This window comes from Pristiophorus japonicus, chromosome 4 (assembly GCF_044704955.1).
Source record: "Pristiophorus japonicus isolate sPriJap1 chromosome 4, sPriJap1.hap1, whole genome shotgun sequence".
NCBI lineage: Eukaryota > Metazoa > Chordata > Chondrichthyes > Pristiophoridae > Pristiophorus > Pristiophorus japonicus.
In genome coordinates this window covers 18,983,622-18,997,026 of record NC_091980.1, presented here as the reverse complement: position 1 = coordinate 18,997,026, position 13,405 = coordinate 18,983,622, and the positions used below count along the sequence as shown (strand labels likewise).

Here is a 13,405-nt window from a genome sequence, read left to right as displayed (position 1 = left end):
TCTGTCTCTGGGTTTGTGTCTCTCTGTTGAGGTCTGTTTGCATCTCTTGCTCTCCCTGTCTCTTTCTCTCTGCATGCGTGTCTGTCCTTTTTTCTTGCTCTTTATTAGCAAGAATACCTGTTGCTCTGTTCTCTTCGACAATGAAGAATTGATTAGTGCGTTCAATTGTGATTTCACACTCCCAGTCTCTCTCTAATCCACGGAACTTTCTTACATTGTCGAGTCTTGTGTCCTTAATTGCCGACAGGCTAATTTCCACTTCCTCTGTCTCTGTCTCTGTGCTTTTCACACTGTCTGTTCTATTTGAAGATTCTTTTGATCTTGTGGAGAATCCACAGATGTCTCCTTCTAGATTTAATTACTTAATTAAAATCCAGCAAGTAAACAGCTTTCTGTAGAGGGGCAGAAAAACTTTGAAAGAAAAGCAATGCCCCGACTTTACACTCGGAACATTTTTGCCGTTTAATTCATGACTGAGCTTGTAAATGTTTTGTGGTTGTTGTAATTGGATTTTGAAATGGTAGCACTTAGAATTTGTAAATTTCATTGCATTATTTCTGTGCTGGAACAAGGATGAGACATTTAAAATCGAGGCGTTGCCGGATCGGGAGCTAATGTAGACTTGCGAACACAGGGGTGATGGGTGAACGGGACTTGATGTGAGTTAGGACTCGGGCAGCTGAGTTTTGGATGAAGCTCAAGTTTATTTAAGGTGGAAGATGGGAGGCTGGCCAAGAGTGTAGTGTGTTGGAGTAGTCACGTCTAGTGGTAACAAAAGGCATGGATGAGGGTTTCAGCAGCGGATGAGCTGAGGCAGGGATGGAGTCAGGAGATGTTACGGAGGTCTTGGTGATGGAGCGGCTATGTGGTTAGAAGCTCATCTCGGGGACAACTACGACACCAAGGATGCAAATGGTCTGGCTGAGCCTCAGACTGTTGCCAAGGAGAGGGATGTTCACTTTCAGCTGAGAGTCCACTACTCCAGCGCACTCCTGGCCGGCCTCCCACATAAACTAGAGGTGATCCAAAACTCAGCAGCCCGTGTCCTAACTCGCACCAAGTCCCGCTCACCCATCACCCCTGTGCTCGCTGACCTACATTGGCTCCCGGTTAAGCAATGCCTCGATTTCAAAATTCCCTTCCTTGTTTACAAATCCCTCCATAGCCTCGCCCCTCCCTATCTCTGTAATCTCTTTCTGCCCTACCACCCCCGAGATATCTGCGCTCCTCAAATTCAGCCCTCTTGAGCATCCCTGATCATAATCGCTCAACCATCGGTGGTGTGCCTTCACCTGCCCGGACCCCAAGCTCTGGAACTCCCTCCCTAAATCTCTCCGTCTCTCTGCCTCTCTTTCCTCCCTTGAGACACTCCTTACAACCTACCTCTTTGACCCAGCTTTTGTTCACCTGCCGTAATTTCTTCTTATGTGGCTTGGTGTCAAATTTATTTGTTTTGTCTTATAACACTCCTGTGAAGTGCCTTGGGACATTTTACGATGTTAAAGGCGCTATATAAATACAAGTTGTTGTTGTTGAGAGAAGCCAAGCCATTTCAGTCACCCAGCATCCTTTGCGAAACACAGCCGGGTTAGATATAGCGCGGATAAATGCCAGTTAAAGTCCAGTTCTGGTCTCAGAAGTTATGGAACAGAGTTCGTGATGGAGACCAAAGACAATGGCTTCGGACTTCCCAATAAAAATTGGAGCAAATTTATGCTCATCCTGTATTGCATGTCGGACAAGCAGTGTGATAAATCAGAGCCAACTCTTCGAGAAAACTGCATTCCTCCAATACGTGCCTCGAGCACATCCCCGACTTCCTCCCCTCCATCATTGACAGCCGTGCCTTCAGATGCCAAGGCCCTAAACTCCATGCAATTCCTCCCTAAACATCTCCACCTCTCTGCCTCCTTTAAGACACTCTTTAAAACCTAATTCTTTGATCAAGCTTTTGGTCACCTCTCCCAATATCTCTTTATAAGAACATAAGAAATAGGAGCGGGATTCGGTCATTTGGCCCTTCGAGCCTGCTCCGCCATTCAATAAGATCATGGCTGATCTGATCATGGACTCAGCTCCACTTCCCTGCCCGCTCCCCATAACTCCTTATCCCCTTAAAAGTCTGTCTATCTCCGCCTTAAATATATTCAATGACCCAGCCTCCGCAGCTCTCTGAGGCAGAGAATTCCACAGATTTACAACCCTCTGAGAGAAGAAATTTCTCCTCATTTCAGTTTTAAATGGACGGCCCCTTATGGACTATGCCCCCTAGTTTTAGTTTCTTTATGTGTGAAAGTATCCTCTCTGCATCCACCTTGTCGAGCCCCTCATTATCTTATACGTTTGTGTGGCCTCGGTGTAGAATTGCTTTTGATACTGCTCCTGTGAAGAGCCTTGGGATGATTTACAATGTTGAAGGCGCTATGTTAATGCAAAGTGTTGGAAGAATGGAAAGGCTGTCGGATCCCAACACAAGCTCGCACCTTCATCAGAAGAGAGGGAGAAAAAGGGAAGAGGAGCAAAGAAAGTGCTTTGGCCAATATTTTCCTCCCTGAACTAAAGTAACAACCCGGGATGATTGGCGTAAGAAATGTCATGCTACGGGAGGTAGATGCACTCTTGTGAGACCAGAGCTGGAGCACAGACGTTAATTACCATCTATCCGTGCTACACCTGACCTGGCTGTGTTTCACAAAGGACGCGGGCTGACTGAAGTGGATTGGTGTCTCTCAGCTGAAAGGGGACCGAGAGGAATGGAGACCTTCTCAGGGGTAGAACGATGATAGGATTGTGGCACCTTGTGGACAGTTTGGGCCATGTCACTGTGGGCCCGTGCTCGATCGGAAAGGGCGGACAGGGCAGTGTCCGCTAACTTACTGTGTCCCAATCCTGCGCGGTTCAGAATAGGAGGATCAGATACCAAGACGGCGCCGTGGCAGTCTGATAATCCCAGGACAATGAGGTGGTTTTATTATCCCCAGTTACTGTGGGGAGACCCCACAGCAGTCAATCAATCAGAGCCATTGTAACGTGCGTGAAGTAGGCCTTTTGTGGGCAGGGCAGGGCCCAGGCCGGGGCACTGTTGCAAACAGGTGGCTGTTGAATTGAAGCGGTAAATCTTGAGGGAACCGTGTGCCCCAAGCTGACTGACCACTGCACTTCGTAAATCAGGGCTCCTGCCTTGTACAAGTTGGACACTTTAAGGGACTAATTCATAATGCAATCCGATGTGATTGAAGGCAGCCAGCCATGAGGCATTCGCTTCATTCTCCTCGGTGCTCCTGGCCATGAGAAAGATCGTTATTTAAAACAAACATTTTCTGGAATTCTCTACCCTAGAGAGCTGTAGAGGCTTTAAAACAAAAATTCTCTGGCATTCTCTACCCGAGAGAGCTGTGGAGGCTGGTTCATTGATTATATTTAAAGTGGAGATGGACAGATTTTTGAGCGATTAGGGAGTCAAGGGTTATGGGGAGTGGGCAGGGAAGTGGAGCTGAGTCCATGATCAAATCAGCCATGATCTTATTGAATGGCGGAGCAGGCTCGAGGGGCCAATGGCCTACTCCTGTTCCTATTTCTTATGTTCTTATGTTCCATCCCTCCTTTCCTGAAGGCAATAAGCACCGGTCATCCATGTGGCTATTCTTCCATGTGCGAGCCTTGATATTGAATGGTGGTTGGCTATTCCACTGTGGGGGGCTTTGCTTCACAACTGATTCCCCATCCAATCCGCTCCCGGTGTCTGTACATGCACTTTCCACATGGATTAACTGAAGGAGCAGGAACTCTGGTACATTTTCCTCCTTAGCCCAGGGATGCTGTGTCCCATTGTAGCATCTCCGGTGCCACTCTGGCTGCATGACTCCGATGCAAACCATGAAGTTTCTAATCCAATTATATAGTGCCTCGTCACCTCAAATAAATGTCTTGAGGCACTTCACAAATTACACTTGATGCGCTTATGTCGACAAATATGGCAACCATTTTGCACACGACAAGAACCAACCCACAGCAGTGAAATGGTATTGGTTGAGGGAAACACTGATGAGAACTCCCTGCTGTTCGAATAGTAACATGGGATCTTTAACATGAATTTAGAGCACTGGAACACAGTTTAACAGCTCGCCCAAAAAAACTCTTTGCCAGCCACTACATTTTTAAATGGATGACTATGACTATCTTAGACAATGGAATTGGCGGGGGTGGGGGGCTACAAATTGGATCTTGTTACGCCCATTTTACATCCGACATAAAATTCGATTGGGCCATTTTTTCAGGTATCCCTGGCGGCCACCTAAATCGGGCATTAGGTCCTCGACATATGTCACTGAGGGGCCTAATGGTTGTCTGTCCCCTCACAGAAATTGGACAAAGGTGAGTGGGGCAGTTGTCGGGCCTACCCCACTACGAGGTTGCTCAGCAGCCTGCTGCAGCTTAGACAGCTGAAGTTCAGTTTATTGCACAGCATTGCAATCGGGTTCCCCCCCACCGCCCCCATCCCCATTTGCTAGCTCCAATTCCCAGTCCTGGAACTTTCCTTCGGACCGCTGCCAGCGATGCAACCGGCCCGATATTCTATTAAGTAAATGCGTGAGCTGCCTGTTCGCAAACAATTTTAATGAGGCCCAATTTAGGGCCTAGCAATTGGAGCACACCTTGCCTGTATTACACCGATTCTAGGCCTGAAAAAGGGCCCAAGGTGAATTTCCATACCAGAGACTTTAACCCAAGTACTGTATTAGTTGTGTATTTGTTGATTTAGATCCATGTTTATTTTCTTATAAAGAAAGAGTGGCATTTATACAGCGCATTTCACGACCTCAGGACTTTCCAAAGTGCTTTACAGCCAATTAACTACTTATGACGTATAATCACTGTTGTAATGTGAGAAAGATAGACTATTCTTTAAAAAGAATTAATATAAAATTACAAAACAATTTACAGCCCAACATTTATGTACCACACGAGTCTTCGCCCATCTTAATTTAACTCACCCGGTCAGCATTACTTTCGACTTATTTCTCCCTCATGCAGGAAGAATGTTCCCGATGTTGGGAAGTCCAGAACCAGGGCTCACAGTCTAAGGATAAGGGGTAAGCCATTTAGGACCGAGATGAGGAGAAACTTCTTCACTCAAGAGAATTGTGAACCTGTGGAATTCTCTACCACAGAAAGTTGTTGAGGCCAGTTCGTTAGATATATTCAAAAGGGAGTTAGATGTGGCCCTTACGGCGAAAGGGATCAAGGGGTATGGAGAGAAGGTGGGAATGGGGTACTGAAGTTGCATGATCAGCCATGATCATATTAAATGGTGATGTAGGCTCGAAGGGCCACATGGCCTACTCCTGCACCTATTTTCTATGTTTCCATCATATTTCTAGCTACACCTTGAATGCATCTACGCTCTTCACCTCAAATACTCCATGAGGTAACAAGTTCCACATACTCGCCACTCTGTGAGTAAAGAAGTTTCTCCTGAATTCCTAATTGGATTTATTAATGACTATCCTATATTGAAGGCTGCTAAGTTTGGACTCCCCCACAAGTGGAAACGTGCTCTCTACGTCTAAGCAATCAAACCCATTCATTATTTTTAAGACAGTTCAGGCCACCACTCAACCTTCCCTTTTTAGAGTAACAGAGCCCTAGCTTGTTCAGCCTTTCCTGATAGACTAGGCCAAACAGTTGACAAATGCTTTTATTATACCATTAAAGAAGAAAGAAAGACTTGCATTTATATAGCGTCTTTCACAACCACCGGAGGTCCCAAAACGCTTTACAGCCAATAAAGTACTTTGTTAAGTGCAGTCACTGTTGTAATGTAGGAAACACAGCAGCCAATTTGCACACAGCAAGCTCCCACAAACAGCAATGTGATAAAACCAGATAATCTGTTATTTTGTGATGTTGATTGAGGGATAAATCTTGGCCAGGGCACCAGGGATAACTCCCCTGCTCTTCCTCGAGATAGTGCCATGGGATCTTTTACGTCCCCCTGAGAGAGCGACAAAAGACGGTACCTCCGACAGTGCAGCGCTCCCTCAGCATGGCACTGTAGCATCAGCCTGGATTTTTGTGCTTAAAGTCTCTGGAAATGGACCTTGAATCCACAACCTTCAGACTCAGAGGCGAGGGTGCTACCCACTGAGCCATCCTTATCATCATCATAGACGGTCCCTCGTATCCAAAAAAGGGATGAGTTCACATGTGTTTCAAAGAAGGACCTAATATTCCAGGTATCTGAACTACATCCTGAAGGGTGGAAGATGCCTGTGCGTGGATTTTTTTAACATGGGGTGGCCGTTGCACACCAGCCACCACACGGGCTTGACAGAGCTAGGACTTGGTCCAGTGGCAAGGGTTACCCAAGACGACTGGAGACGAGCTCGACTGCATGGACCTAGTGCGCACACATATCGCAGTGTGGGCTGGTCTGTGCTGCCTCTGGACCCTCGCCTCTTCCGGCCCCGACCTCACGCCTCTCCTGGGCCCCGATCACGTCCCTCTACAATCTCTCGCTGCTCCTTCGCCCTGACTTCGCCGCTCCTGCTGTATCTGCCCACGCTCCAATCACCGACCTGGAACTTGATGATGTCCCTCTTCGCTGCCGTCGCCCTCCTGCACCAGCTCGCGCTGCACCTTGCCGTGGTACGCCGCCACACTGCCCAGGGGCCGCTCGACAATCGCCTCCTTTAATGGCCCCGACCTGCCGCTGTTGGTCTCTCGCAGGTCGGGGCCACCATGCCACTGAGGCAGGGTTTAAATAAACCACAAGTCTACTTAAACTTGGGGGCGTGTCTCATAATTGACAGCTAACAATCATCTGTATTTTTTTCCCACCCATATGGGCCTGATTAACTCTTGAGGGCTTGTGAAGGAGACGCACATTGAGCCTGATTTAATCTAAACCGAATGGGGAGAAACTTCAGTCCCATGAATTCAGCCTGACACTCACTGAATTGATTAACAGTTTACATGATTGCAGGGAACAGGGGGGAAAGGGATGACTTACTCCTAAGGGACTACTTCCTGAAGTACATCCCAGGAATTTAGAGCGAGGGATAATTATATGATTGTATAAAATTAAATTACAGTTGGTTTTTTAAAACCCTTATATATCTAATTTTCATTCTGCAATAAGAGATCGTGTGTGTGTGTGTCTGTGTGCACATGCACAATAAATTTGACGTGAGAGTGAAAATAGGCACATCTGTGTTTTATATATTCATTCTCGGGATGTGGGCGTCGCTGGCAAGGCCGCATTTGTTTCCAGTCCCTAGTTACAACTGAGTGGCTTGCTGGGACAGTGTGGGATTGGTGTCACGCGTCGACCTGATCGGATAAGGACGGCAGGCTTCCTTCCCTAGAGGACGTGAGTGAGCCGGGGCTTTTTAACCACAATCTGACAGATTTTTAAAAAACAAAACTAAAATTCTCAAAACTGCCATGGTGGGATTTGAAGACACTTTGGGCTGGATTTTGGTGATTTCGGGTCAGTAATGGCGGCGGGGCAGTACAGTTTGCGCCTCAGTCAGCAAAATTGGGCAGCTGGGCTCTGAATATGGGGCGGGGCGCTAAGGGAGGCGTTACACACCTCTCTTAGAGCGCTAGGCCGGCTGAACATGGGAAAATCCCGAGCTAAACAACCAGCCTGGGAGCGCTAAAAGAGAGAGGCCTGGCGGGGGGGGGGGGGGAATGAAAACGTGAAAAAAAACCCGACCAAAAACATTCCCAATACATAGCCCACGTTACCACAACATGAATCGCAAAAAAAAAGACAAGAGAAAGAATCACACTTACTTGAGGTGGACATTACTTACCTCACAGCAGCTGGTATAGGTCGGACCTCGCGTTTCCAAAGGCAGTCCCAACTAGGTGGGCCACAGTCAAAAATCGAGCCGGTGTCACAACCAGTGGCGTTGCACACTGGCTCGCCTCTTCCGGGCGGTAATGCTCCGCTGCCCCGCAAAAACGAAAACCCCGGCGGGGCGCTGGAAGCCCAGAAGAGCTCACCGCCGCCATTGCCACCCCTCTGGGACGAAAACAGAGGCAGATGCGGCCAGAAAGTTCAGCCCATTATCCGTCAAAAGAAAGGCTTTGCATTTATCTAGCGCCTTGCACAACCTCAGGACGTCCCAAAACACTTCACAGCCAATGAAGTACATTTTATATGAAGTTACATTTCTAATGTGGGAAACGTGGCAGCTAATTAGCGCACAGCAAGCTCCCACAAACAGCAACGTGATAATGACCAGATAATCTGTTTTAGTGACGTTGATTGAGGGATCAATATTGGCCAAGACACAGAGGATAACTCCACTGCTCCTCTTTTGAAATAGTGTCATGGGATCTTTTACATGTAACTGAGGGAGCAGACCGGGCCTCGGTTTAACGTCTCATCCGAAAGACGGCACCTCCGACAGTACAGCGCTCCCTCAGCACTGCACTGGAGTGTCAGCCTGGAGTATGTACTCAAGTCTCGCACCCACAAATCTCCCATTTGGAGGCAAGAATGCTGTCCACTGAGTCACAATGAGGAGGGGCCAGTTTGTTGAATTCCCGTTAACTTACGCCCTGGGCGTGAAGCATCACAGACCTGGGCAGAGGTGAAAATCTGGGAGGACCGCCGGCCCGTGACAGACCCCGCCAGAGTTTTCCTCCCACTTCAGAAAACATTTGGGCAGATGGAGAAACGGGCTTGCAATCTTCCTGGGCAGATTTTCCTCTGTGCGCCCTGCTTACGCAATGCTTGAGGTCCATCGTGGGTTCTTCTAGCCCCACAACTGCCCGAGATATCTGCACTCCTCTAATTCTGCCCTCTTGAGCATCCCTGATTATAATCGCTCGACCATTGGTGGCCGTGCCTTCAGTTGCTTGGGCCCCAAGCTCTGGAACTCCCTCCCTAAACCTCTCCAGCTCTCTACCTCTCTTTTCTCCTTCAAAACGCTTCTCAAAACCTACCTCTTTCGCCAAGACTTTTGGCCATCTGCCCTCATTTTTCCTTATGTGGCTCGGTGTCACATTTTTTGTCTCATAATACTCCTGTGAAGCACCTTGGGATGTTTCACGACCTTAAAGGCGCTATATAAATACAGGTTGTATTTGTTGAAAAGATGAGCCTCAACCCTTGATCGCTGACTTAGCGATTCCCTTCCCCCCCACCCCCACTGCCCTTTAACCTATTGCTGGAGCCAACAATCAGCGTGTGCCGATGTCAAGATGTAAAACAGGAGTGGCTTCCATGAACTGGAGGCATTCGCTCTTTACCAGTGGAACGCTGAGATTCCGTTTGAAATTTTATGAATGCAGATGGAAGTCTATAATCGGATCGATTCTGTTCAAATTCTGTTGCCAACATGGCCGAGTGACTTCTCCAGCTTCAGTCCCACAATTAACTTCCCCAACCCCTTCCCCTACCCCCCTCCCCTGTTCTCTTGTTATAGAAAGAAAGGAAGGAAGAAAGACTGGAACTGGAAGGAGTTAGCGATTTAGCAGTTTTTAGGAACCAGGGAGAAAGGGATGTGGGGTGGGTAGGGTAGGGGTTTGGGAAGGAAAAGAAGAGAAAGACTTACATTTATAGATCATCATCTTAGGCGGTCCCTCGAAACGAGGATGACTTGCTTCCACGACGAAAAGGGATGAATTCAGAGGTGTTTCAATGAAGGACCTAATATTTCAGATCCCGAACTACATGTTGAAGGGTGGAAGATGCCTGTGCGTGGATTTTTTTAATGTGGGGTGGCCGTTGCACACCAGCCACCACATGGGCTTGACAGAGCTAGGTCTTGGTCCAGTGGCAAGGGTTACCCAAGACGAATGGAGACTAGCTCTGCTGCATGGAACTAGTGCGCACACATATCACAGGGGCTGGCCCGTGCTGCCCCTGGGCCCTCACCTCTTTTGGGCCTCAAACTCTCGCCTCTCCTTAAACAAAACTCTTTTAAAAAGGAGGAAGTGAGAAAACGGGTAATTATAGACCGGTTAGCCTGACATCAGTAGTGGGGAAAATGTTGGAATCAATTATTAAGGATGAAATAGCAGCACACTTGGAAAGCAGTGACAGGATTGGTCCAAGTCAGCATGGATTTATGAAAGGGAAATCATGTTTAACAAATCTTCTAGAATTTTTTGAGGATGTAACTAGTAGAGTGGACAAGGGAGAACCAGTGGATGTGGTGTATTTGGACTTTCAAAAGGCTTTTGACAAGGTCCCACATAAGAGATTGGTGTGCAGAATTAAAGCACATGGTATTGCGGGTAATGTACTGACGTGGATAGAGAACTGGTTGGCAAACAGGAAGCAGAGAGTCGGGATAAACGGGTCCTTTTCAGAATGGCAGGCAGTGACTAGTGGAGTGCCGCAGGGCTCAGTGCTGGGGCACCAGCTATTTACAATATACATCAATGATTTAGATGAAGGAATTGAGTGTAATATCTCCCAAGTTTGCAGATGACACTAAGCTGGGTGGCGGTATGAGCTGTGAGGAGGATGCTAAGAGGCTGCAGGGTGACTTGGACAGGTTAGGTGAGTGGGAAAATGCATGGCAGATGCAGTATAATGTGGATAAATGTGAGGTTATCCACTTTGGGGGCAAAAACACGAAGGCAGAATATTATCTGAATGGCGGCAGATTAGGAAAATGGGAGATGCAACGAGACCTGGGTGTCATGGTACATCAGTCATTGAAAGTTGGCATGCAGGTACAGCAAGTGGTGAAGAAGGCCTTCATAGCTAGGGGATTTGAGTATAGGAGCAGGGAGGTCTTACTGCAGTTGTACAGGGCCTTGGTGATGCCTCAGCTGGAATATTGTGTTCAGTTTTGGTCTTCTAATCTGAGGAAGGACATTCTTGCTATTGAGGGAGTGCAGATCAGCCATGATCTTGTTGAATGGCGGAGCAGGCTCGAGGGGCTAGATGGCCTACTCCTGTTCCTAATTCTCATGTTCTTATGTGAAGGTTCACCAGACTGATTCCCGGGATGGCAGGACTGACATATGAGGAGAGACTGGATCGACTGGGCCTGTATTCACTGGAGTTTAGAAGGATGAGGGGGGATCTCATAGAAACATATAAAATTCTGACGGGACTGGACAGGTTAGATGCGGAAGAATGTTCCCGATGTTGTGGAAGTCTAGAACCAGGGGACACAGTCTAAGGATAAGGGGTAAGCCATTTAGGACTGAGATGAGGAGAAACTTCTTCACTTAGAGAGTTGTTAACCTGTGGAATTCTCTACCGCAGAGAGTTGTTGATGCCAGTTCATTGGATATATTCAAGAGGGAGTTAGATATGGCCCTTACGGCTAAAGGGATCAAGAGGTATGGAGAGAAAGCAGGAATGGGGTACTGAGGTGAATGATCAGCCATGATCTTATTGAATGGTGGTGCAGGCTCGAAGGGCCGAATGGCCTACTCCCGCACCTATTTTCTATGTTTCCTGGGCCCCGATCACATCCCTCTACGAACTCTCGCCGCTCCTTCGCCCCGACCTCGCCACTCCTGCTGTACCTGCCCGCACTGCAATCAGCCGTCGCCCTCCTACAGCAGCACACGCTGCTCCCTGCAGTGGTATGCTGCCACACACTGCTCCCTCTAATGGCCCCGGCATTTATATAGCGCCTTTCACGATCACCGGACATCTCAAAGCGCTTTATAGCCAATGAAGTACTTTTGGAGTGTTGTCACTGTTGTAACGTGGGAAACGCGGCAGTCAATTTGCACACAGCAATGTGATAATGACCAGATAATCTAGTGATGTTGATTGAGGGATAAATATTGGCCAGGGCACCAGTGATAACTCTCCTGCTCTACTTCGAAATAGTGCCATGGGATCGCTGGACATCCATCTGAGAGGGCAGAGGAGGCCTCGGTTTAACATCTCATCTGAAAGATCCCTCAATACTGCACTGAAATGTCAGCCTAGATTTATGTGCTCAAGTCTCCTCAACCTTCTGACTCAGCCCCAAGTGTGCTGCCCACTGAGCCACAGATGAAATAGATTGTAAATGCACCACTTTGTGTGAAATGGAGCCGTGCAGAACCGAGCCGAACTCTGAATGCTGGTCTGTATCATGGCAACTTATCTCAGACGGACTAAGGCAGCAATCGGAGCATGGACACTCCATCTCAATTACGTTGAGAAATAAATTAAATTGCGTGATTGATCGACAGTGGTTAATTGTGTTTGAGAGCTTTCTTCAAGGTCCCTGCTTATGCAAAGTACTCCACACACAAAATGGCCTCTGTAGGTTTGGGCACTGGGCAAGTGCCAGACACCTGACAACTTCTATCCATCCACCTTAGTCCAGCTGGAATCAATAAAATTACCGTGATTTCGTTGGTATTTTATCATTTTAGACCATGTCCACTCAGCTAGAGCTTCCATCATCCAGTATTTCCCCCTACTCTTTATGGGTGCTTAATTCTTGCTGAGGTACAGGCCCCAGTATCTGATGGTACAGTCCCACAAGCCTCCCAGTATCTGATGGTAAAATCCCACAGGCACCAGTAAGCTAATGGGTCCATTGTCAGCTATCATTCTGCATGCCTGAAGCCAGAAAGCGAATGTTACCAGGCAATTCATCCGTGGGGAGCATTACAGGCGAGATTAATTCTGTTCTCCATCGTTATCCACACACGCACCTTCTAGCAGGACTTCTTGATCAACTAACTCAACACAGAATTGTGCTTGGGGCCTATTTAGTCTACACGACTCAGTATTGCATCAAGCAATGTGTATTCCTGTGTTTGTGTTGGGTATTCTCAGTTTGCTTTGCTTCAACAACAACAACTTGTATTTATATAGCGCCTTTATGGTAGTCTTCTTCTTCTGTATGGTCGCAGCAAAGCAAATCAAATGTCAATATATCTAAGTCAGATATCCGGGCCAAAGCTTCCGGTGTAACAGCGTGGATATCTTGTAGGCTGCCTGCGAATTCCCTCTGAGGGCAGTGCTCAATGATGTGTTCCAGGGTCTGATCAGGAGCTCCACAGTCGCATGATGGGGGATGCTTTAATCTTCCACCTATGGAGGAGGTGGCAGCATCGACCGTGACCGGTTCTGATGCGGTTGATGGTTGACCACTGTTTGCGAGGAAGGTTTGATCCTTCAGGTTGTTACTGTGGGGTCCTCTGTAAGAAATCCATTCTGTGTGTCGCAAGTTCTTCCACTTTCGCATTTAATGTAGTAAAACGTCCTGAGGTGCTTCACTAGGAGTGTTATCAAACAAAATTGGACACTGAGCTCCATGAGATATTAGGACCGAGCAAAAGCTTGGTCAAAGAGGTAGGTTTTAAGGAGCGTCTTAAAGGAGGAGAGAGAGGTAGAGAGGCGGAGTGGTTTATGGCCCCGGCAACTGAAGGCACGGCCACCGATGGCGGACTGATGAAAATTGGTGATATGAAG

The 13,405-nt window shown here is 47.6% G+C and overlaps 1 protein-coding gene across 4 annotated transcripts in view; it reads left to right on the top strand.

Annotated features, from left to right (window-relative positions):
* LOC139262845 (protocadherin-1-like) overlaps positions 1-13,405 on the top strand; it is a 422,377-nt gene that overhangs the window by 307,400 nt on the left and 101,572 nt on the right. Inside the window, exon 4 of one of the 4 annotated variants that reach the window (XM_070878028.1) lies at positions 11,822-12,073. The exons of the other annotated variants lie outside the window; for them this stretch is intronic. Coding sequence (XP_070734129.1) covers positions 11,822-11,850 — 29 coding nt within the window. The 3' untranslated portion in view covers positions 11,851-12,073. Of the gene's footprint in view, positions 1-11,821; positions 12,074-13,405 lie in introns of those variants that run through there. 4 annotated transcript variants of the gene reach the window in all.